The 23,247-nt window shown below is 45.0% G+C and overlaps 1 protein-coding gene across 1 annotated transcript in view; it reads left to right on the top strand.

The window, feature by feature from the left end:
• LOC120063283 (coronin-1C-A-like) overlaps window positions 1–22,689 on the top strand; it is a 57,856-nt gene extending 35,167 nt beyond the window's left edge. Inside the window, exons 3-11 of the mRNA XM_039013564.1 lie at window positions 11,144–11,266; window positions 14,269–14,398; window positions 16,239–16,420; window positions 16,576–16,695; window positions 16,816–16,920; window positions 17,124–17,269; window positions 17,767–17,824; window positions 18,019–18,261; window positions 19,600–22,689. Coding sequence (XP_038869492.1) covers window positions 11,144–11,266; window positions 14,269–14,398; window positions 16,239–16,420; window positions 16,576–16,695; window positions 16,816–16,920; window positions 17,124–17,269; window positions 17,767–17,824; window positions 18,019–18,261; window positions 19,600–19,719 — 1,227 coding nt within the window. The 3' untranslated portion in view covers window positions 19,720–22,689. The remainder of the gene's footprint in view (window positions 1–11,143; window positions 11,267–14,268; window positions 14,399–16,238; window positions 16,421–16,575; window positions 16,696–16,815; window positions 16,921–17,123; window positions 17,270–17,766; window positions 17,825–18,018; window positions 18,262–19,599) is intronic.
• Window positions 22,690–23,247: the final 558 nt, after the last annotated feature.

The raw sequence follows: 23,247 nt of genomic DNA, 5'->3' as shown, positions 1-23,247 counted from the left end.
TAGGCAATTAAGGTCAGTTATGAAAACTTAGGACACTAAAGAGGCCTTTCTACTGACTCTGAAAAACACCAAAAGAAAGATGTCTAGGGTCCCTGCTCATCTGCATGAATGTGCCTTAGGCAAGCTGCAAGGAGGCATGAGGGCTGCAGATGTGGCTAGGGCAATAAATTGCAATGTCTGTACTGTGAGACGCCTAAGACAGTGCTACAGGGAGACAGGACGGACAGCTGATCGTCCTCGCAGTGGCAGACCATGTGTAACAACACCTGCACAGGATCGGTACATCCGAACATCACACCTGCGGGGCAGGTACAGGATGGCAACAACTGCCCGAGTTACACCAGAAATGCACAATCCCTCCAGTGCTCAGACTGTCCGCAATCGGCTGAGAGAGGCTGGACTGAGGGCTTGTAGGCCTGTTGTAAGGCAGGTCCTCACCAGACATCACCGGCAACAACGTTGCCTATGGGCACAAACCCACTGTCGCTGGATCAGACAGGACTGGCAAGAAATGCTCTTCACTGACGAGTGGCGGTTTTATCTCACCAGGGGTGATGGTCGGATTCGCGTTTATTGCCGAAGGAATGAGCGTTACACCGAGGCCTGTACTCTGGAGCGGGATCGAGGTGGAGGATCCGTCATGGTCTGGGGCGGTGTGTAATAGCATCATCGGACTGAGCTTGTTGTCATTGCAGGCAATCAACGCTGTGCGTTACAGGGAAGATGTCATCCTCCCTCATGTGGTACCCTTCTTGCAGGCTCATCCTGACATGACCCTCCAGCATGACAATGCCGACCCTCCAGCATGACAATGCCACCTGCCATACTGCTCGTTCTGTGCGTGATTTTCTGCAAGACAGGAATGTCCGTGTTCTACCATGGCCAGTTAAGAGCCCCGGATCTCAATCCCATTGAGCGTGTCTGGGACCTGTTGGATCGGAGGGCAAGGGCCGTCCACCCCAGAAATGTCTGGGAACTTGGTGAAAGAGTGGGGTAACATCTCACAGCAAGAACTGGCAAATCTGGTGCAGTCCATGAGGAGGAGATGCACTGCAGTACTTAATGCAGCTGGTGGCCACACCAGATACTGACTGTTACTTTGGATTTTCAGCGCCCCCCCCCTTTGTTCAGGGACATATTATTCCATTTCGGTTAGTCAGATGTCTGTGGAACTTGTTCAGTTTGTCTCAGTTGTGGAATCTTGTTACGTTTAATACAAATATTTACACATGTTAAGTTTGCTGAAAATAAACGCAGTTGACAGTGAGAGGACATTTTCTTTTTTTGCTGAGTTTATAATATGAAGTTAAACGTTCTGGTTTCAAACACCATTAAGTATGTTTTCAAAATGCATACTCCCTCCAGTGGTGTGAGGCGCTTAAGCCTCCCTACCGTTGCCTGTGCACTTGGATGGTGGATGGGAAGCGTACTTCAATTACCAGCTGAGAAATAAAAATACTATTTTTAGTTGTGGCCATCAACTTTTTTATCACACGATTGCATTTAGAATTGTTGCACAATGATTGGACTAGTAAAAAAGCATGTTTCACTCCAGCAGTAACGAACGAGCTGTTTGAGGCACTGTAGCAGCAGCTCTCACGCTGTCTGACACATTTTCCACTCAAACTAGGCTCTGTATCTGTACGCTGTGCGGGTATGTTAAATGAGATGCATAATGACCAACAAAAATACACACGCTGCAATTAATTCCACTAAATTATGAAAAATGACCTATACACCGATAAGCAAATGTATTTATATCAATGAAAGGGCTAAAAAGCAGTCTTTTTCAATGGATTTGTATTTATTCTCACTGACACGTTGCCTGCGCCAAATTTTTGAATTTATCTGCTTTTTTAATTTATTTTGCCCAAAGCCGGCTCTTTCTGGCTGACTGAATCCCTCACACACATACGCCCTACTTAACTCTTAAACATGCAAGAGGGGGGTATTATAATGGTCTTTGCCCACTCTGCTCAATCTGTATTCCAGGAGCCCTATACTGCCTCTGCTACTGCTTTCTCCACTGCTGCCACTGAGTCCTGCTGACTGCAGATTTTACCATATATGGCCATTCACTGCACCCCGCCTGACAGCCTTACAGGACCATTTCCTCCCTTCCTCGTCATTGGCTGCCAGCACTGCCAGTTCCCGTTGATTTCAGGGATAGGCTGGAGATGAGGCCTGGAGGAGAGGGAGATTTTTTTTATGTGTAGTGTTTGTCAGCCAGATTCTCTGTGGATCTCATTGCCATGTTCTGTTTGTTATTAGTGCCATTGATTTTCTAATTTAAAGATTAGGACTATGCTTTAGAGGTCGACCGATTATGATTTTTCAACGCCGATACCGATTATTGGAGGACAAAAAAAGCCGCTACCGATTAATCGGACGCTTTTAAATAAAAAATAAAAAAATGTATTTATATATATCATACACACACATTTTTGTAATAATGACAATTGCAACAATACTGAATGAACAATGAACACTTATTTTAACTTAATATAATACATAAATAAAATCAATTTAGTCTCAAATAACATGAGAACATATGTTAAAACGAACCACCAGCTTTCATGGGTCTTAGGTTGTAGTGCAGAAAGCAGAGCTCGTCTGCATGGTCCCCTGTTAGTCTGCTCTTCCGCGAAACACAGACCTTATTTGAAGTAGATCAAGACATTCTCTATGGAAGACATGAACGGTAAAATAACGAAGGAACCCCTTTCAAGTTCAGCCGCAAGTTATTACAGGAATTATAACGCGTCGACTATTTCTCTCTAAACCATATACCTTTGACTAATCCGGAAACTATCACCTCGAAAACAAAACGTTTATTCCGTTTCGTATTTTATTTAACGGGTGGCATCCATGAGTCTAAATATTCCTGTTACATTGCACAACCTTCAATGTTGTCATAATTACGTAAAATTCTGGCAAATTAGTTCGCAAAGAGCCAGGCGGCTCAAACTGTTGCATATACCCTGACTCTGCGTGCAATGAACGCAAGAGAAATGACACAATTTCACCTGGTTAATATTGCCTGCTAACCTGGATTTCTTTTAGCTAAATATGCAGGTTTAAAAATATATACTTGTGTATTGATTTTAAGAAAGGCATTGATGTTTATGGTTAAGTACACATTGGAGCAATGACAGTCATTGATTGATTGTTTTGTATAAGATAAGTTTAATGCTAGCTAGCAACTTACCGTAGCTTACTGCATTCGCTAACAGGCAGGCTCCTCGTGGAGTGCAATGTAATCAGGTGTTAGAGCATTGGACTAGTTAACTGTAAGGTTGCAAGATTGGATCCCCCGAGCTGACAAGGTTAAAAATCTATCGTTCTTCCCCTGAACGAGGCAGAACGTTCCTAGGCTGTCATTGAAAATAAGAATGTGTTCTTAACTGACTTGCCTAGTTAAATAAAGATTAAATAAAGGTGTTAATTATTTATTTTTTTAAACGGCAAATCGGCGCCCAAAAATACCGATTTCCGATTGTTATGAAAACTTGAAATCGGCCCTAATTAATCGGCCATTCCGATTTAATCGGTCGACCTCTACTATGCTTGCTTGGTGCAGGTTTTCATTGTACACTGCTCAAAAAAATAAAGGGAACACTAAAATAACACATCCTAGATCTGAATGAATGAAATATTCTTATTAAATACTTTTTTCTTTACATAGTTGAATGTGCTGACAACAATCACACACAAATTATCAATGGAAATCAAATTTATCAACCCATGGAGGTCTGGATTTGGAGTCACACTCAAAATTAAAGTGGAAAACAACACTACAGGCTGATCCAACTTTGATGTAATGTCCTTAAAACAAGTCAAAATGAGGCTCAGTAGTGTGTGTGGCCTCCACGTGCCTGTATGACCTCCCTACAACGCCTGGGCATGCTCCTGATGAGGTGGCGGATGGTCTCCTGAGGCATCTCCTCCCAGACCTGGACTAAAGCATCCGCCAACTCCTGGACAGTCTGTGGTGCAACGTGGCGTTGGTGGATGGAGCGAGACATGATGTCCCAGATGTGCTCAATTGGATTCAGGTCTGGGGAAAGGGCGGGCCAGTCCATAGCATCAATGCCTTCCTCTTGCAGGAACTGCTGACACACTCCAGCCACATGAGGTCTAGCATTGTCTTGCATTAGGAGGAACCCAGGGCCAACCGCACCAGCATATGGTCTCACAAGGGGTCTGAGGATCTCATCTCAGTACCTAATGGCAGTCAGGCTACCTCTGGCGAGCCCCCCCCCCAAAGAAATGCCACCCCACACCATGACTGACCCACCGCCAAACCGGTCATGCTGGATGATGTTGCAGGCAGCAGAACGTTCTCCACGGCGTCTCCAGACTCTGTCACGTCTGTCACGTGCTCAGTGTGAACCTGCTTTCATCTGTGAAGAGCACAGGGAGCCAGTGGCGAATTTGCCAATCTTGGTGTTCTCTGGCAAATGCCAAACGTCCTGCACGGTGTTGGGCTGTAAGCACAACCCCCACCTGTGGACGTCGGGCCCTCATACCACCCTCATGGAGTCTGTTTCTGACCGTTTGAGCAGACACATGCACATTTGTGGCCTGCTGGAGGTCATTTTGCAGGGCTCTGGCAGTGCTCCTCCTGCTCCTCCTTGCACAAAGGCGGAGGTAGCGGTCCTGCTGCTGGGTTGTTGCCCTCCTACGGCCTCCTCCACGTCTCCTGATGTACTGGCCTGTCTCCTGGTAGCGCCTCCATGCTCTGGACACTACGCTGACAGACACAGCAAACCTTCTTGCCACAGCTCGCATTGATGTGCCATCCTGGATGAGCTGCACTACCTGAGCCACTTGTGTGGGCTGTAGACTCCGTCTCATGCTACCACTAGAGTGAAAGCACCGCCAGCATTCAAAAGTGACCAAAACATCAGCCAGGAAGCATAGGAACTGAGAAGTGGTCTGTGGTCACCACCTGCAGAACAACTCCTTTATTGGGGGTGTCTTGCTAATTGCCTATAATTTCCACCTTTTGTCTATTCCATTTGCACAACAGCATGTGAAATTGACAATCAGTGTTGCTTCCTAAGTGGACAGTTTGATTTCACAGAAGTGTGATTGACTTGGAGTTACATTGTGTTGTTTAAGTGTTCCCTTTATTTTTTTGAGCAGTGTATATCATTTCATTTTTTCCCCTGAAAGGCAAGGAAATGTATGGAACATTGTGAATGAACCAAGTATAATTTCTTCTCACTAGTGGTAGTGTTTTGCTGGTTGAGTGACAGTCATGTCCCTCTAAACCTTTTTGTTAATGGGGTTTGTAAGACATGCTGGGCCCAGGATTCATTCCTCTTTTGATATCTAAAACAAAACATTTTCCCTAGGTAATAGTTTCCCCCTCCCCCTTTGTGTACCTGAAGGCTCTCCTAACCTAACTGGGCCTGGGCAGCCACATGATGGTCTTGGCTCCTGCCCTGTCATCACTAATTTCTGACCACCTGCCCTCTGATCTACCCCTCCATTCACGTGTTAAAGCTGGAGCATATCTCCAGCCATGTACAGTCAGAGTAGAGCGCCTCACAGTGGTGTCCAGTTTGCCTGTACTGTACCTCTCCTCTCATTGTGCTGCATTTCTCATGGAGACCAGCCCAGGGTCTGACCGGTCTGCAGCCTCAGCTGTGCTCTCAAGGCCGTACACTCAAAGGGAAGCGGAAAGGTGGACATTTCCATGGTGCGCAGAGGGGAAGCATGCGTGTACGAGCCCTCCCATAGTGTATCACATGTTTTGCTGTAAGGATGTGTTTGTGCGTGACTCCTCTCTTGGGTTTTACGGATTCAAAGTGTTAACTTTGCCATCGTCCATTTTGTTTTGTTATATCTTATGAGGTTCAGACACAATTTTGTGTAGCTTCACTTATTGCTATCCAGAAGGTCTGCTTGCTTGATGCATTCTCTCATAGGATATCATACAGCACATAGCCTTGTCAAGGTCCTTAGGTGTTCTGGTCATTTACAGAATACAGTATCATATTTAACAATCCAATGAAAAATGTATGTTGGGGACGGAGTCTGCTTACATTTGGATTGCTTTATTCAATTCAGGCTTTAGCCTATTTATTTGATGGGTTGCGTATTATTTTGACCGTGCTATTCATCCTTTCTACTCAAGTCAGTGGTTTGCTCAACAGGCTGTCACATGTCTCAACTCCCACCTCCTTGTCTACATGAAACACACTCCTACCCAGTCTCCGGTCTCTCCCACTGGACTGTTTGCCGTGGCGATTATGACCAGTGGTCTGGTCTGCCATGCCGTGCTTCTTTGCTGGTTTGATCTGTTTCAGGAGCAGCTCTTTTTTTTTTTTTGGTGAAAGTGTTCTGTGATGTCACTCAAGGCAGGCATGTAAAGGGGCTGTGCCAAATAGCTAACAGTCTTTTCACTGTGTTTATACTTGTTGCCGGCCCTTGTACTCTGCCTGATCTTTAGCTTAGAGCACTATTCTCTGTACTTACAAGCATCGTTTATCAGTGCCTATCCTCTTATCTATAGCTTTAGCAATTGCTCACCTGGCACCTTCTCCTCCGGAATGGTTCCAGTTCAATACAGTTCTGTGGTTACCGAATTACATGGGGGTAAATATTATGACACTGTAATAAGAATCAAGGCTGGCCGTATCTTTTGGCTACATTTACACAGGCAGCCCAATTCCAATATTTTTCCTACTAATATTTTTTTTGACCAATCACATCTATTCACATCACATTTTACCGAGCTGATCTTAATGGTCAAAAGTCCAATTAGTGAAGAGGGGAAAGAACACAATGTTTTATCAGAATTGGGCTGCCTGTGTAAACACAGCTATACATACCTGCCTCAGGCTGCGTCTCAGGGAGGAGCAATTCAGTCAGAGCAGAGGCAGGTTGCCACAGGCCAGTCATCCTACTGCTCTTCACTATCTCTGAGAATCTAGCTTAGTTACCTGTGTTCACCTGAATCAAGGAAGTTGGACTCTGGATAAGAATGTCTGCTAAATGACAAATGGTTATGCATTGAAGTTGTGGTGTAATAGAGTGAGATGTGTATACTGTCTGTTCTCCTCATAAACAGCAGCATGGTGGTGCCGTGCCTGCCTTGGAAATGTTTTAACAGTTTGGCTAGGATCTGTTTATTGGCAGTCCTTTCCTAACCATCAGTGACCTCACCATACACAACATTCCAGCCTTTTGTAGTTGATCACAACGCTATCAAATAATATTTATTCAGGCTTGACGCGAGATCCTCTGTACTTCTCTCGTACCGTGGAATTCCATATTGTGTATAGCAAAGACAAACACGATTAACACCTCAGTGGTGCGTTCAACACCCCCGCTCCCTCCATTAGTCACAGCCCTATCAGAGCTGCCTGGGATGACTGGAATGACAGGCTCTCAGTCCCACTGGACGGCATGTCAGCAGCCCTATGAGCTGTGTGTAAACAAGCCTACAGCAGCCATGTGAACTGTGTGTTAACAGCCAGGCCTACAGTAGCCCCTCACTGCTGTTGGTCTCTGTCCCCTCTTCACAAGTCATCCACGTAGATTGTTGGTTGGGGGACAGTCTGTACTGTACTCCTAGTTTTTTTTGGTGAAGAACAACAAAGCGTATCAATTGAACTGGTGTGTGATGTGTGTATTAGTTTCCATGTGAAATGTGAGTCTCCTGTAGAGTGCCGAGGTCCTCCCTAGACTCTGTGCACATGTTCCTAGTCTGCAAGTGCGTACCAAATGTAACCCTGTCCCCTATATAACGCCCTCCTATTGACCAGAACCCATAGGGCTCTGGCAAAAAGAAGTACACTATATAGGGATTAGGATGCCATTTGGGGCACTGTCTCTAATCTCTCTGGGGTCTGTGAACCAGGCAGCAGTTAGAGGACATGACACTGCTGATGTCAGCGGAGCGGGAAATACCACAGAGACGGGCAGGCAGCAAATACCACAGAGACGGGCAGGCAGCAAATACCACAGAGACGGGCAGGCAGCAAATACCACAGAGACGGGCAGGCAGCAAATACCACAGAGACGGGCAGGCAGCAAATACCACAGACGGGCAGGCAGCAAATACCACAGAGACGGGCAGGCAGCAAATACCACAGAGTGAACAAAACATTAGGAACGCCTTTCTAATATTGAGTTGCACCCCCCTTTTGCCCTCAGAACAGCCTCCATTAGTCAGGGCATGGACTCTACAAGGTGTCGAAGGCTTTCCACAGGGATATTGGCCCATGTTGACTCCAATGCTTTCCACAGTTGTCAAGTTGGCTGGATGTCCTTTGGTTGAAAGATCATTGTTGTTAAACATGAAACTGTTGAGTGTGAAAAACCCAGCAGTGTTGCAGTTCTTCACACACTCAACCTGTTGTGCCTGGCAACTACTACCAAACCCCGTTCAAAGGCACTTAAATCTTTTGTCACCCTCTGAATGGCACACATACACAATCCATGTCTCAATTGTCTCCAGGCCTTCTTTTAACATGTCTGTGGATTTAACAGATGACATCAATAAGGGATCATAGCTTTCAACTGGTCAGTCTGTCATGGAAAGAACCTCAAGTTTTGTGCGCTCAGTGTATTTGCCTATGTACTACACATACCCAGATCCTAGTCTGCCATCTTCACACCTTTTGTTGTCCCTGTGAAGAAAATAAAGTCTGCTGAAAACCTGCAGCTCAACATGTCACAATCACATGAAGCCAGGGAAACCACACCTCTGCTGACATTAACGACATTATACAACCAACCACCCAGCCTGATGAAAAACATTGGGCGTGTTCCACATTGCAGCCGACTTTAAAGGCGAGTCGAAACTGACTGTACAAATCACCATGCATCATAAATAACTACTCAATAATATCAGTCAGTCACAATTCCCCCATGATACATCAGTTTGATGCTCTCGAACACAGCTGCTAGCTAGCTGTATGTTGTTGATCTGAGCAAGGCCGAAGCAGCTAAGAGGAAATGCTAGTACTGAGCAGTATCCTGTGCTATTATAGGCCTAGCCTACATCCCTCTGTCACACCTGGTCCTCTGCTGATATAGCCTAGCTAGCCTACACCCCCTCTACACTGATTTGTCTTTCCTGCTGCACATCCTGCTGCTAACAGGCCACCCCCCCAACAGCGGGAGATTGAGAATTACTTTCAGGCCACTGCTGCAATATGGGCTGCTGTTTGTAACCACGTAAACCTTTCTCTCATTCCAGAAACTGCTCACCTCCCTCTCTGGCTATGTATTCAGAGGAGCCTATCCTTCCCTTCCAGGCCCAGAACAGCTGCTGATTATTCTGTTAGATTTCCGGGAGTGTTCTCTGGACAGGGCGAGGCATGGTCATGTGCTTTTTAGATTCATATACACACACAGGTATAATACACTCAGACTTTGATCACTGATATTGGAGTTTGTGTCACGGCCCAGCGCTGCTGTAGGGAGGGCTGTGATTGTGTCCTGGGCAGTGTGTTGTGGTGTGAACCAATTGACAGTCTTCTATGACCACTATCCCCATGGCCATGTCTGGCACTCCCAAAATGAAAGAGATTCATTTTAGTTTGTGTTGGACTACTGTGACTCACTGACCACTATTGTAATCAGGTTTTAACCTAACACTGTGTGGTGTATTGTGACATGTGAGCAGCAGAGTTGAACTGGCCAGTCCTTTTTTGGCCCAGTGCCACAGCAGGCAGGGAAGTAATAGAGCAATATGGAGGAGACTTCAGACAACATACTGACTCATATCCTGGTCTGAAATGGCTGTCTGGGTCCTAGTGGCCAGTCCACTGCCTGCTGTTACACAAGCATTTAGACATAGGGCCTAGACCGCCCACTCAGGTTCGTCGTTTGTTACCTCCCTCTGTCCACATACGCCTCGATTACATGTCCATGAGGACAGAGTTTCTTCATACCTGAATATGTTCGTTCTCTTGGACTTCATGCTCTTAGGTTATCTGAATGGTCATTCTAAGCATTTCTCTTGAGTTTTGAAGTCAACGTTAAAGGCTGGTGTGCCTAATGCTTACAGGCCCTGTTATTATGTTTTCTAATGTCTACAGTAGAGACCTGGAAAAGCTCTTCTCTCCCTGTGACTGAATATGCAGCACTTAAATTTAGCCCCTCTGAAACCATTGTTGTCATGGTGCCCAGTCTACTGCTAGAATGGCTGTGGGCATTGAGTGATTTTCATGAGGCAGACCATCATGCTTTAAATATGGCTGCAGCCAGCAGGGCTCTCTGTCTCGGTGACATCATCTGACTGTCGGGCTCTGTGGTGGTCTGGTTGGGCAATCAACTGACGGGTTCATGGAAAAGGGTGCGTCAGTCTCCCGAATCCAACCCTAATCCCCCTCAGCATCTTCAGACCTCACATTACCCATTCTTCACACCGTGGAGAGCACCTGATCCTCCAGTCACGATAGGGCCAGAGGTCAAGATAGTAACCGCCTTCAGACCAGACTGATGTCATCAGGAAGTCAGCTGATAGGGTGGGAAAGCCTTCCCTTTGTCTGGCTCCTTTGTTTTGTGTATGTGATGGCTGGGGAAGTGATTCCTGGCCATCTGGCCTGTGTGTTGTTTAGGGGAATTATATAAGAGGCTCAGATTGGAGGTTAGCTCAGGGTTTCACTTTAAAGAGCAAAAAATAAGCTTCTGCTGGTGTGTGTCTGACGTCATCACCACCAACACGCCATCATTTACATATTCAACAAGGGTAAGCTGTAATCTAAATGAGTCCTAGGATATAGCTCTGCAGCAGAATTGCAAACAGAAATCGTTTTTAGAGGCTATGACCGTGCTAGGCTGGTGAGTCTCTCTCTCTCTGTGTCTCTGTTCCCCTCTATGCTCTTAATGCATTAATGGACTGTGTAATTTGGTTGAAAACACAGATTTAAATACAGGTAGTCAAAATGTGTCTGGTTAATGTTTGACTGAGCTCCTCCTCCTCGGCCTGTTGCCCTCGGCTCACAGGGAACATCTCAATTGCATACTCCTTGTTTTGTACATGGTCTCTGGTTGGTCGGCCTAACCCTGTGATTTCATGGTTTAAGTTAAACTCAGGTCAAGTTGTTCCCTCAGATCACCAGGCGTTATAGACATCCGTGACTTTATCTCATGTCTGTATCTGCTTGTTTCTCCACAGGCGGGCCGCATTGACAAGGCCTACCCCACAGTGTGTGGTCACACAGGCCCTGTGCTGGACATCGACTGGTGCCCCCACAATGACCAGGTCATCGCCAGCGGCTCGGAGGACTGCACAGTTATGGTAAGGTTCCAATCACCCCTCTCCCTGACACACGCCTCAGCAGAGACTGCCTCTCAGTGGAGCCGTACAGCAATGTTTGTTCATACTTAACCTGTCCATCTACACACACCCTCTCACCAATGCCAACCGACAGGAGATGACAAGTTTTGGTTGTGAAAGGCCAGACACTGATAGCGTAGGGAAGGGTGCTGATTCAGATAGTGATATGGTAGCTAAGCATGGGTGCAGGCAGGGCTCGCCCTCTAGTCTGGATTAGATTAGACACAGAGAGAGACAAGTCGTATAGGAATCAGCTCTGGGGAATGATTTAGCCTTTTTTATATGGCTGAGGTCACTAACTTGTTTGAGGCTGGTACTGTACTTTTCTCCATATGTCCTTATTTGGGCTGTGAACGGCAGTGATCAGTGTGCTCAGTGTACTTCGGTATGCTTCTACCACTTCCCCACCTGTAGGCGTTGACTTCCCCATGCAACTCTCTCAACACCAGAAGACCTGTCTGTGAAATGGATGCAGTGTTCCGAGTGCATTTACAGAAGTTGAACGGCCAAAGGTTCCTCTCTTTAGAACATTTAATATTGCTGCTAGAAATACACACTGAATTGGTTCCCTAAAAGTAATGTTGACTTTAGATGACGTTTCCTGATGAGCTGCTGTTGCTGTTGAGACTGCTGTATCCGTAGTGACCTATTGCAGCTGGAGTAGGAGCTCTGATTAGTCTAGAGGTTCAGTAGTAATGCTGTGGTTTGACTACTGAAACACATGCCTTTCATAATGTCAGTCTACTGCTGTCGGTGAGATAATGACTTTCAACTTTAGTCTTTATTTCCATAGATCAATGTTCTGATTCTGCAATGTTTACCGTATTTGTGTAGTCTACTGGCTGTATTGTCAGTGGGAAGTAAGCTACTCAGGATGTACGTCAGTATGGTGAGTGACTTTAGATCTCTGCTGCCCCCTTGAGTCTCATGGTTGTGTGATCTACTAACTTCCTGTCACAGTAATGTCAATGTAGAAGAGTTTTTGACAAGTTTGTTCATGTGAATGTACAGCTTTCTGCGGTCGATTTTAGTTTAGTGCTTTACGACACGTAACTGCAGGGGAACTGCAGCCATACTCTCTGACGCTTTAACTCTACCTACATGTACACTGCTCAAAAAAATAAAGGGAACACTTAAACAACACAATGTAACTCCAAGTCAATCACACTTCTGTGAAATCAAACTGTCCACTTAGGAAGCAACACTGATTGACAATAAATGTAACATGCTGTTGTGCAAATGGAATAGACAAAAGGTGGAAATTATAGGCAATTAGTAAGACACCCCCAATAAAGGAGTGGTTCTGCAGGTGGTAACCACAGACCACTTCTCAGTTCCTATGCTTCCTGGCTGATGTTTTGGTCACTTTTGAATGCTGGCGGTGCTTTCACTCTAGTGGTAGCATGAGACGGAGTCTACAGCCCACACAAGTGGCTCAGGTAGTGCAGTTCATCCAGGATGGCACATCAATGCGAGCTGTGGCAAAAAGGTTTGCTGTGTCTGTCAGCGTAGTGTCCAGAGCATGGAGGCGCTACCAGGAGACAGGCCAGTACATCAGGAGACGTGGAGGAGGCCGTAGGAGGGCAACAACCCAGCAGCAGGACCGCTACCTCCGCCTTTGTGCAAGGAGGTGCACTGCCAGAGCCCTGCAAAATGACCTCCAGCAGGCCACAAATGTGCATGTGTCAGCATATGGTCTCACAAGGGGTCTGAGGATCTCATCTCGGTACCTAATGGCAGTCAGGCTACCTCTGGCGAGCACATGGAGGGCTGTGCGGCCCCACAAAGAAATGCCACCCCACACTATGACTGACCCACCGCCAAACCGGTCATGCTGGAGGATGTTGCAGGCAGCAGAACGTTCTCCACGGCGTCTCCAGACTCTGTCACGTCTGTCACGTGCTCAGTGTGAACCTGCTTTCATCTGTGAAGAGCACAGGGAGCCAGTGGCGAATTTGCCAATCTTGGTGTTCTCTGGCAAATGCCAAACGTCCTGCACGGTGTTGGGCTGTAAGCACAACCCCCACCTGTGGACGTCGGGCCCTCATACCACCCTCATGGAGTCTGTTTCTGACCGTTTGAGCAGACACATGCACATTTGTGGCCTGCTGGAGGTCATTTTGCAGGGCTCTGGCAGTGCTCCTCCTTGCACAAAGGCGGAGGTAGCGGTCCTGCTGCTGGGTTGTTGCCCTCCTACGGCCTCCTCCACGTCTCCTGATGTACTGGCCTGTCTCCTGGTAGCGCCTCCATGCTCTGGACAATACGCTGACAGACACAGCAAACCTTTTTGCCACAGCTCGCATTGATGTGCCATCCTGGATGAACTGCACTACCTGAGCCACTTGTGTGGGCTGTAGACTCCGTCTCATGCTACCACTAGAGTGAAAGCACCGCCAGCATTCAAAAGTGACCAAAACATCAGCCAGGAAGCATAGGAACTGAGAAGTGGTGTGTGGTCACCACCTGCAGAACCACTCCTTTATTGGGGGTGTCTTACTAATTGCCTATAATTTCCACCTTTTGTCTATTCCATTTGCACAACAGCATGTGAAATTTATTGTCAATCAGTGTTGCTTCCTAAGTGGACAGTTTGATTTCACAGAAGTGTGATTGACTTGGAGTTACATTGTGTTGTTTAAGTGTTCCCTTTATTTTTTTGAGCAGTGTATATATTACCTCGACTAACCGGTGCCCACGCACATTGACTCTGTACCGGTACCCCCTGTATAAATCCTCGCTCTTGTTATTTTACTGCTGCTGTTTAATTATTTGTTACTTTTATTTTCAATTTTTTACTTAACACATTTTTCTTACAAGCCCTTAAACCAACAATGCAGTTAAGTAAGCATTTCACTGTAAGGTGAAATGTTGTATTTGGCGTATATGACAAATTTGATTTAAATTCCGTATGCTATATTGACCCTAGCTATGCCCTGACCTCTGACCCTTGTCTCTGTCTGCAGGTGTGGCAGATCCCTGAGAACGGACTGGTTACTGGCCTGTCTGAGCCTGTGGTGGTCCTGGAGGGACACTCCAAAAGGGTTGGCATCATCACATGGCACCCCACGGCACGCAACGTCCTGCTCAGTGCTGGTGAGTGGTATCCTCTAGTGTTGCATGGTATACCAAAACGTCTGTACTTTTTCGATACTAGAACATAAAAAATGGTTCGGTACAATCATTTTTGTTAATTTCGCTACTTCTGTCAAATTTCTCACGGATCAAGTCTGTATCAGCGCTGCTGAAGGTCCCCCTTAGTGCGAGCGCACTGTGCCTGCTCCACTTAGTCTGCACTGGGAGTCTGGGCTGCATCAGGTTTGCTCCCCACTAATGCTGCACAGAAGTTTACACACTTGAATAATGCGACACGGCATGTAGAAATGTTGAACCTGTTAATTACTGTTCGCAAAACAATGTCTATACAGGCTAGAACACTTTACAATGCATTAAGATTCCGTCAGCTTCCTGCTTTGTAGGCTAACTTTCCGTGCTAGCTTACAGCTGAAGCTAACATCAATTCACTACCCGAGTACTTTGTTTGTGATAATATGCAAACCATAATGCAAAATATGCTGATTTCAAAGCTGATTGCCACAAACTTTATTCATTCACTTAATCGGTCTCTCTCATGTCTCTCCCAAAGATGATCTATTGCCTTAGCGAACTGACTGTGTGTGAATAAGGCTGACGGACCGCCCCCCTCTTGCCTCGTGAATGATGTCATTAGAGGTTAAAGAGACGGCGCACTCTTTTATAAAATAAGTTACTTCTATGCAAATGTTGTTGATCAGTACGGTACAATATTAAATCAGTTTATTTGTCACGTGCGCCAAATACAACAGGTATCAACCTTACAGTGAAATGCTTATAAGTCCCAAATGGAAGGGAAACAGATGAAATTAGCCAAAACAAGCTCAATTACTCAATGCATGCACACACACTCCTATTGAATATGCGTTCATCTGTATTGCGAATAGGCCTAGATTACATCTTGATTTATCCAGTTTATCAATAGAGATTTACCATTCCAATTAAAACATTTACATTTTCGTTATTTAGCAGACTCCTATCCGAAGTGACTCACTGCTGAGTGTATACATTTTCGTACTAATAAATGATTACCATTGTTATGTACTTGTTTTAACCAATAAAGTCCAATTGATTGTATAATTGATTCATTAATGCGTACATGTCTGTCTCTGATGTCAAACATTTCCAATGTAATGATGAACTCAGAAGATGCCTAACGATTGAACAGAGCAGTAGTGAAGTTTCTGTCTCCATGCCTTTTTTTGCCGTGGTATTGTGATGGTATCAAAAGTAAAAATTCTGGTATCGTGACAACACTAGTGTCCTCCTGTCCTTGTTATCATTATAGTTCTGGTTCAGCCTGTGTGCCTCTGCTTTTGTGGTTGTATTCTCAGTCGCCATCAGCTCTCATCCCCTCCTCGCTCTGAGAAAAGTGGTAACCTGCTGTGAGCTTGTGGCGTAATTTTCCCCAAACACAGATGTCTGATCAACGCACATCTGTCCTCATTGACACACTGACAATTGCCTTAAAGGGATACTGCAAGATTTTGGCAATTGTGCTGTTTTTCTACTTACCAAGACTCCAATGAACTTGTGGATGTCATTTGTTATGTTTACATGCAGAAGTAAGAGGTAGTTTCGCAAGCCAATGCTGACTAGCGTTAGAGAAATGACTGAAGGTCTACAGGTACGCTAGCGTATGCTACTTTACCTGTAGACTTCGTCATTGCTTAATTGCCAGAATCTTGCAGTATCCCTTTGAGAATGACCATGTTCACCGTGTTTTCCCCCTCCATGTCGGAACCAAACCAGAATGAGCTAAGAGTTGTAGATATTATCTTGCCACATCAGTGGTTGTGTCCATGCTTCTCTTGTGTGTTTGTTAAATGTGTTTAATCCTCAGGCTGTGACAACCTGATCATCATCTGGAATGTGGGGACAGGCGAAGCCATGATTCAGCTGGAGGACATGCACCCTGACGTCATCTTCAGCGCCTGCTGGAACCGCAACGGCAGCCTCATCTGCACTGCCTGCAAGGACAAGACCATCCGTGTCATCGACCCCCGCAAGGAGGAGATCGTAGGGGTGAGCACCACTGACAATAATTTTCACTAACAAACCTGCTGTATAGGGTTGTCAAATTCCGGTAACTTTCCCTAAAAATCTAATTTGAAGGGATCTCTGAGGTGAGGATTTAGGATGTACGTACATTATGTTGATGTTGACCCTCTTTGTCACAGGAGAAAGAGAAGGCCCATGAGGGGGCACGGCCCATGAGGGCCATCTTCCTGTCGGACGGAAACGTGTTCACCACGGGCTTCAGCCGTATGAGTGAGAGACAGCTAGCCCTGTGGAACCCGGTGGGTCACCCAGTCCTCCTCACCATCACAACTCGAGTCCCAAACGGAACCCTATATTCCCTATATTAAAGATGTTACTGGACTGTTCAGTAACTGACTATGTCAATGTTTCATTTACAGCAAGCCATGGACGAGGCCATCTCAGTGCATGAGATGGACACCAGCAATGGAGTTCTCTTGCCCTTCTATGACCCAGACACCAATGTGGTTTACCTGTGTGGTAAGGTGAGTGGAGTTTTTCCGGAAGATTACATACACATCCATTTGATCTGCTGTGCAAGTGACTTATAACAAGTCGTACTTTGATCGATGAAGTCATTACTAAAACATTATACTGTATCTTAAACTTGAGTCTATTGCTGCTCATTGAGTCATAAAAAAAAAGGAATTCAGACAAACACTAAAAGGCCGTCATCTGTGGTTTGTAGGGTGACAGCAGCATCCGCTACTTTGAGATCACGGACGAGGCCCCATTTGTCCACTACCTCAGCACCTTCACCACCAAGGAGCCCCAGAGGGGGATGGGATACATGCCCAAGAGAGGTCTGGATGTCAACAAGTGTGAGATCGCCAGGTAGGGCTCGCTGAATAGGGAAATGGATCAGCCATTTTAGGACTGCTCTATCATATCTGAATATCATGTTTTGTTGGGCACACCCCTGATTCATTCCAGCAAGTTCTAGTGGGAAGGTCTAGAACCAAGTGGGGTGGTGCTTGGCTGGGTCTATGATGAGGGTCTATGAGGTGGCCCTAAACGGAAGACGACTTGTAATGTGGCGCTATTACCTGTCCATGTCCACCAGGAGGCAGCACATAACCACATGTTGGAGGAGAGCTCTCTCCGTATAAACAGATTAACTCCGGCCCTGCCAACCAGAATTGTGTACCATGCAGTTATACAACTCCATGTTTACTGAGGCTGCCTGAGTATTGCCAGTGTCCTGGAAGTAGAAGTGCATTGGGCTGGGCTGCAGTGTTTGTAAAAGATGAAAAAAAGATGAAGATGTTAGACAGTGGGCCTGTTATGTGATGTTTTGAATAATATACTTATTTTTGCTTCTATGTTGGCAGGTTTTATAAACTGCACGAAAGGAAGTGTGAACCTATCATCATGACTGTGCCCAGAAAGGTGAGCTTCTTCATTCTGAAATCTTCATGATTTCAACAATCAATGCCACATTTTAACTGAAACTGTCTGTTTTGAGGGATAGAATATTATAGGGTGTTTTACTGGACACATTTAATCTGTGTCCAGGTAACGGGCCCTATGTGTTTGGTACAGCGTTCTCTAACAGCAGTCTCTGTGCCGCTCTCGCTCTGCAGTCTGACCTGTTCCAGGACGACCTGTACCCAGACACGGCAGGACCAGACTGTGCCATCGAGGCGGAGGATTGGTTCGAGGGGAAGAATGGCGAGCCCATCCTCATATCCTTGAAGAACGGCTACGTCCCTGGCAAGAACCGCGACCTCAAGGTGGTCAAGAAAAACATCCTGGACAACAAGCTGAGCAAGAACACGGAGAAAAGGGGCCCAGCCAACAAGTCTGCCTCGCCCACTCCATCTAGAGTGAGGACTTCTGTCTCTGTCTGGGGTGGACTCTGACTGGGTTGTATGGGAGAGACATAGTCTCTCTCCACTCTATTTCAGTGGTCCTTACTCCAGTTCTAGAGTATCCTCAACGGCACACATTTGTGTTGTAGTCCTGACTAACATACCTGAGTAAACTGAGGGCCTGATGATTAGTTGACAAGTTGAATCAGGTGTGCTTGTTCGGGACTACAATAAAAATATGTACTGTTCGGGGTACTAGAGGACAGGAGTTGGGTAACACTGCTCTATTTTATGTAAACAAGTACTACTCACCAGACACCAGGATATTATTCTGTATGTGAAATGTACCACTAGTGTTTTGAGTGAAAGTTGACACCAGACTGGATCAGTATATCAACATTTCAGTATGTATCTCCTTGGGTATGTACAGTGCTTTCACAGGACTAGTCTGATTGTTACACCCTTCACCACTGAAACAGTCATCAAATGGCCTTTAGTTCAGCCTTGGCCTTGACATGTTGCAGCTGGGGCCTTGGAACATGAAGAGTTTGTTGGCTGGGTGTGTTTTAGAAGGGGGTGGCTGCCTGACTTCATAAGGTGGTTACTAGAAGTCTCCACCCCCCTCACTCTCTCTGACTCAATGAGGGGCGGTTGCTGCTCCTGCCCCACCTCGCCCACAACACAGCTGCCCGCGCAGGGCCCAGCCCTGGCCTCCGCTTCGATCTGCAGCTCTGGCCTGTAATCATGGCAGACTGGGCTGCTGCTCTGCAGGCGCACCATGTTAACCCTCAGGGTGCTACGGGATACTGGAGCCCTGCATGCCTGCAGGGATAGAATGGATCTCAGGATTTAAAAAGGCATCTGGAGAAATTCACTAGATATATACAGTGTGTAGACCAGGGATCATCAACTAGATTCAGTCACGGGCCAATGTTTTTCTTTTTCTTGAACGGATGGTCAAGGGGCTGGTACATAATTACAAATATTTTGTAGACTGCAAAATGACCACAAGAAGCCCAAAACGGATATAATATTTGAAGAAAACATTTGGAACAGAATTCCAAAATAATCATTTGGAGCTGATTTGCTGGTGTTTTTAGTTTATGTCCAACAATAAAAATATTTTATTATTATTTAAAAAATATATATATTCAATTGCTAATTTGGGGTCCAAATAAAATCACCAGTTATGGAACCCTGCTGTCGACTAAATTTGGTTTTAGATAACAATATACCAAATCTGTTGCATTTACTGTCATTTTGTCTTAGTGCAAAAGCTTTAATTATACTAGGACTGGTACCAACACCTCCAGAAAGGGCCTCATGTCTTGCTCCTGTCTCTGTATTCCTCAGAAAAACGAAGCCAAGCTGGATGAGGTCTTGAAAGAAATCAAATCCCTCAAGGACCTGGTCAGCAGTCAGGAGAAGCGAATCATCCAACTCGAGGAGCAGATGTCCAAGATCGCCATTTAAGGACCCTCCCACCAAAATTCAGGACGATCCATTGGCTAGGAGGTGGGCAGGACCCGTCACTGCCAATCTCAATGACAGCGTTCCGCCTGAAACCTGCCTAGCAACGATCCCAAGCAACATTCCCGAGATGAACTTTTCTTAGCCAGCCCCTAACCCTCAGTTAACATGATGGAATAAGAGAGAAATATGGGAAACTATTCCATTCCTTTTAATAAGTGGCGGTTTAGTCTTGTTTGTTGTATGAAAAAGTCTTGCATATTCCTTTTGCTTTTAAGATTGTGACCCAAAAAATTCCAACGTGAACCATTTCTATTTGGGTAAACCCAAATGTTTTATATGTAGATATCAGTATTTTGTCTACCCCAACTACTTATGTTGCCAAATTTTAAAGGAGTTATGTTTACACACCTCCTTGACAGTATTTTTCTTCAAAAACAATTTTCTCTTTGTTTTCCAGGAAGATTCAAAATACAAACTATAAGGGACCAATGCAATAGGCTGGTAATGCGAGGGGGGATGGCAGATTTCAATAATCAAACAATTACTGTAAAAGACAATGGAGGAGAACCAACTCATTATGAGAAACTATCAAACACTCAATCCTGATGTATCATAGTAGTTCTGTTGTCTTTGCTGAAAAGCTCTGAGGTGGTGGTGTGATTCTTGCTGTAAGTGTTCTCGCTCTCCCGCCTGGCTTTTCTGAACCTCTAAATTCTTCCCTCTCCTCCCATCTTAACAGGACCACTGTCTGTACACTTGTTAACATCTCCTGATTCTGACCAGAGTTAATACATTCATATATATTCTACTCAAGAGATTTGAATCTCCACTGTTTATTCTCCATATTTTATCTCTCTTACTCTAGCTTGTTTTACTAAGCAAGCAGCAAACATGCAGTCCTTACATATAATTTGATACCAGGTATAACTTATGTTTGCAACTTGAACAACGTTTTGATCATCTCCATCAATTTTATGGAACAGAAGGGGTATCAGTGGACTCCCCTTAGCTTTGTAGATGAAAACGACAGGTGAGATGTCACCCTGCACCTTGTACTTCTCGTAGCCTTAGATGTTCACTTGAACTGTTTTTCTTTTTTGGAGTTGTTTACAATGCACATGCCCCAATCCAAAAATCCTTTTCAATCATTTAGGTGACCTCTGCCATCAGCATTGTTAGCGTTCCTGTCATTTAGGTGACCTCTGCCATCAGCATTGTTAGCATTCCAGTCTTATGAAACAAATGTGCCATAGTTTGCCACTATGTTCCTTGTTTGTCATTGTCCCCCTCTGGCCCTGTGACACAGATGGTATGTATGTACTGTAATAAGTTCTGCACTGTAAGTTACAGTTCTGCTGACTCATGACATGGAGTCACCTGGGTGGCTTGTACGGGTTCTTGTGGCAATGTCCTGTGTGCTGCCCGGAGAAGGACCAATGGAATTGTGGTCTATGTAGCTGGTAAACATTTCCAGAAGTTTAGTAGTGTATCAGCCTTGTTCTGCCTTTGATTTGATTTGAGGTGTTTGTGCTGTCATAAACCCCAATGTTGAACCATGCCCTTGTGTTCAGGGTGTGTCAGGATGCTCACTATTCACCACTTCATTGGCCCATATCCATACAGCCAACCAGAGGGTGAGTAACAGGGGTGTATCTGAAACAACAATTTTGACAAGATGTAACGTGGAGAGGGAAGGCTTTCAGGATGTGTGAATTTGTCTCGAATGTCTTTGGCCTGGTTGGAGTTGTAGTTTTATTTTTTTTCAGATAGAGAATGTGAGGGGATTTTTAGATTATTATATGGATTCACCATAGGGTGTGACCAAGGTTCTGGCCAATGATAACAGAATTGTGTGGTGATGTTAATATACTGTGTTTTTATCCTGTGCTTCCTTCTCCGGCTCTCCCGTTGCAGATATCCCACTATGTACTTATCAGGATTTTAAATAGTTTCCCCTTAAATACTCGCTCACATCACTAGAGAATCAGAGGAACACGGAGTCGTTTGGATCGTCCGAATATTTGATGGTGTTGCCAACTGCGATAATAGTTCTGTTGTCATGCTATTTTTGTTATGCATATTTTTTCAGCGGGAGGGTGGGTTAGGTTTAAGGTTGAGTTTGTTAGCCTTTAAAGTGTGTTGCCATTGAAGAGATCAGAAAGTGCCATAGTTGTGCACAGGAAGTGCTTAATGATGACTGGTTTGAGAATGGTGTGAGTTATTTAGCAGGAGAGTGGATAGGCACCCTGAGAGGAACTTTGACAGTGTGTGTTGGGCATAGAAAGCACTGAGATGTATGCTTATCAATCACTCCATCTTGGCCTCACAGGATCTAAGATTACATCCGAGGATGCAATTTTACACGAAATATGCATTGTCTGGTGTTCTGTAATATTTTAATGGGGTTGAGAATTACTTCAATGTGTTCTACTGTGCTGTAGAGATATGAATCAGTCAGGGGAGGGTGTCTTGGGCCTTGTCCTGTACTGCCCTGTAAGTGCTTCTTCTCAGCCTCCTTGGTCCACTCAAGGCAGCGAGAGCTGTGATGTTTGGAATATTGGTGAATAGCTATTCAAAGGGACACTGTAGGTTGGAGAAATATGCTGTAGAGAGATGTATGTGATGTTTGAAATAAAGGCATAGAAAATGATTTAAAGCTTTGTAAATATTTGTTTTCATTTATTTGTTTTGTTTATTGTTTTGGGCTGCAGTGTGTTTGGGAGTTGGGTTCTGGTGGGTTTTGAACGTTACCTCTTGTCTGCGTTCCTTGCCATAATGCGTCATGACTGAACAGAATCTCCATTCTATCACGTGTTACAAATACAAAAGAGAAATGAATAACAGAAGAAGAAAAAAAACTAGAATTCAGCCTCTTGTGGAGGTCTGTAGAGCATTTTTCTTTCTTTTTTTCTGCTTCAAGTATCAAACTTATCGATTATCAGAAATGAATAAAGAAATAAAAAAATTAAAGTGTATTCTGTTGTCAAGTTAATGAGTGATGCAGAGGACTGGGCAAACATGACTTGACCATCTTCAAACAAGCAATATCTGAGATGCAATGCATTTGGAAAGTATTCAGATCCCTCAAGTTATTCCACATTTGGTTACATTACAGCCTTACTCTAAGATGGATTGAGTCGTTTTTTCCCCTCAATCTACACACAATACCCTATGAAAATGCACCAAACAGGTTTGTAGACAGTTTTATTTTTTAAATACATTTGCTAAAATATGACATTTACATAAGTATTCAAACCTTTTACTCAGCACTTTGAAGCACCTATGGCGGCGATTACAGCCTCGAGTCTTGGATATGACGCCAAGCTTAGCAAACCTGTATTTGGAGTTTCTCTCATTCTCTGCAAATCCTCAAGGCCTGTCTGGTTGGATGGGGAGCAATGCTGCACAGCTATTTTCAAATCTCTCCAGAAGTTCGATCGGGTTCAAGTCTGGGCTCTGGCCGAGCTACTCAATGACATTCAGAGACTTGTCCTGAAGCCACTTCTGCGTTTTCTTGGCTGTGTGCTT

The sequence above is a fragment of the Salvelinus namaycush genome, chromosome 18 (assembly GCF_016432855.1).
Source record: "Salvelinus namaycush isolate Seneca chromosome 18, SaNama_1.0, whole genome shotgun sequence".
NCBI classification, from domain to species: Eukaryota; Metazoa; Chordata; class Actinopteri; order Salmoniformes; family Salmonidae; genus Salvelinus; species Salvelinus namaycush.
The sequence above is the reverse complement of the archived record's forward strand: the minus strand, read 5'-3'. Positions and strand labels throughout refer to the sequence as shown.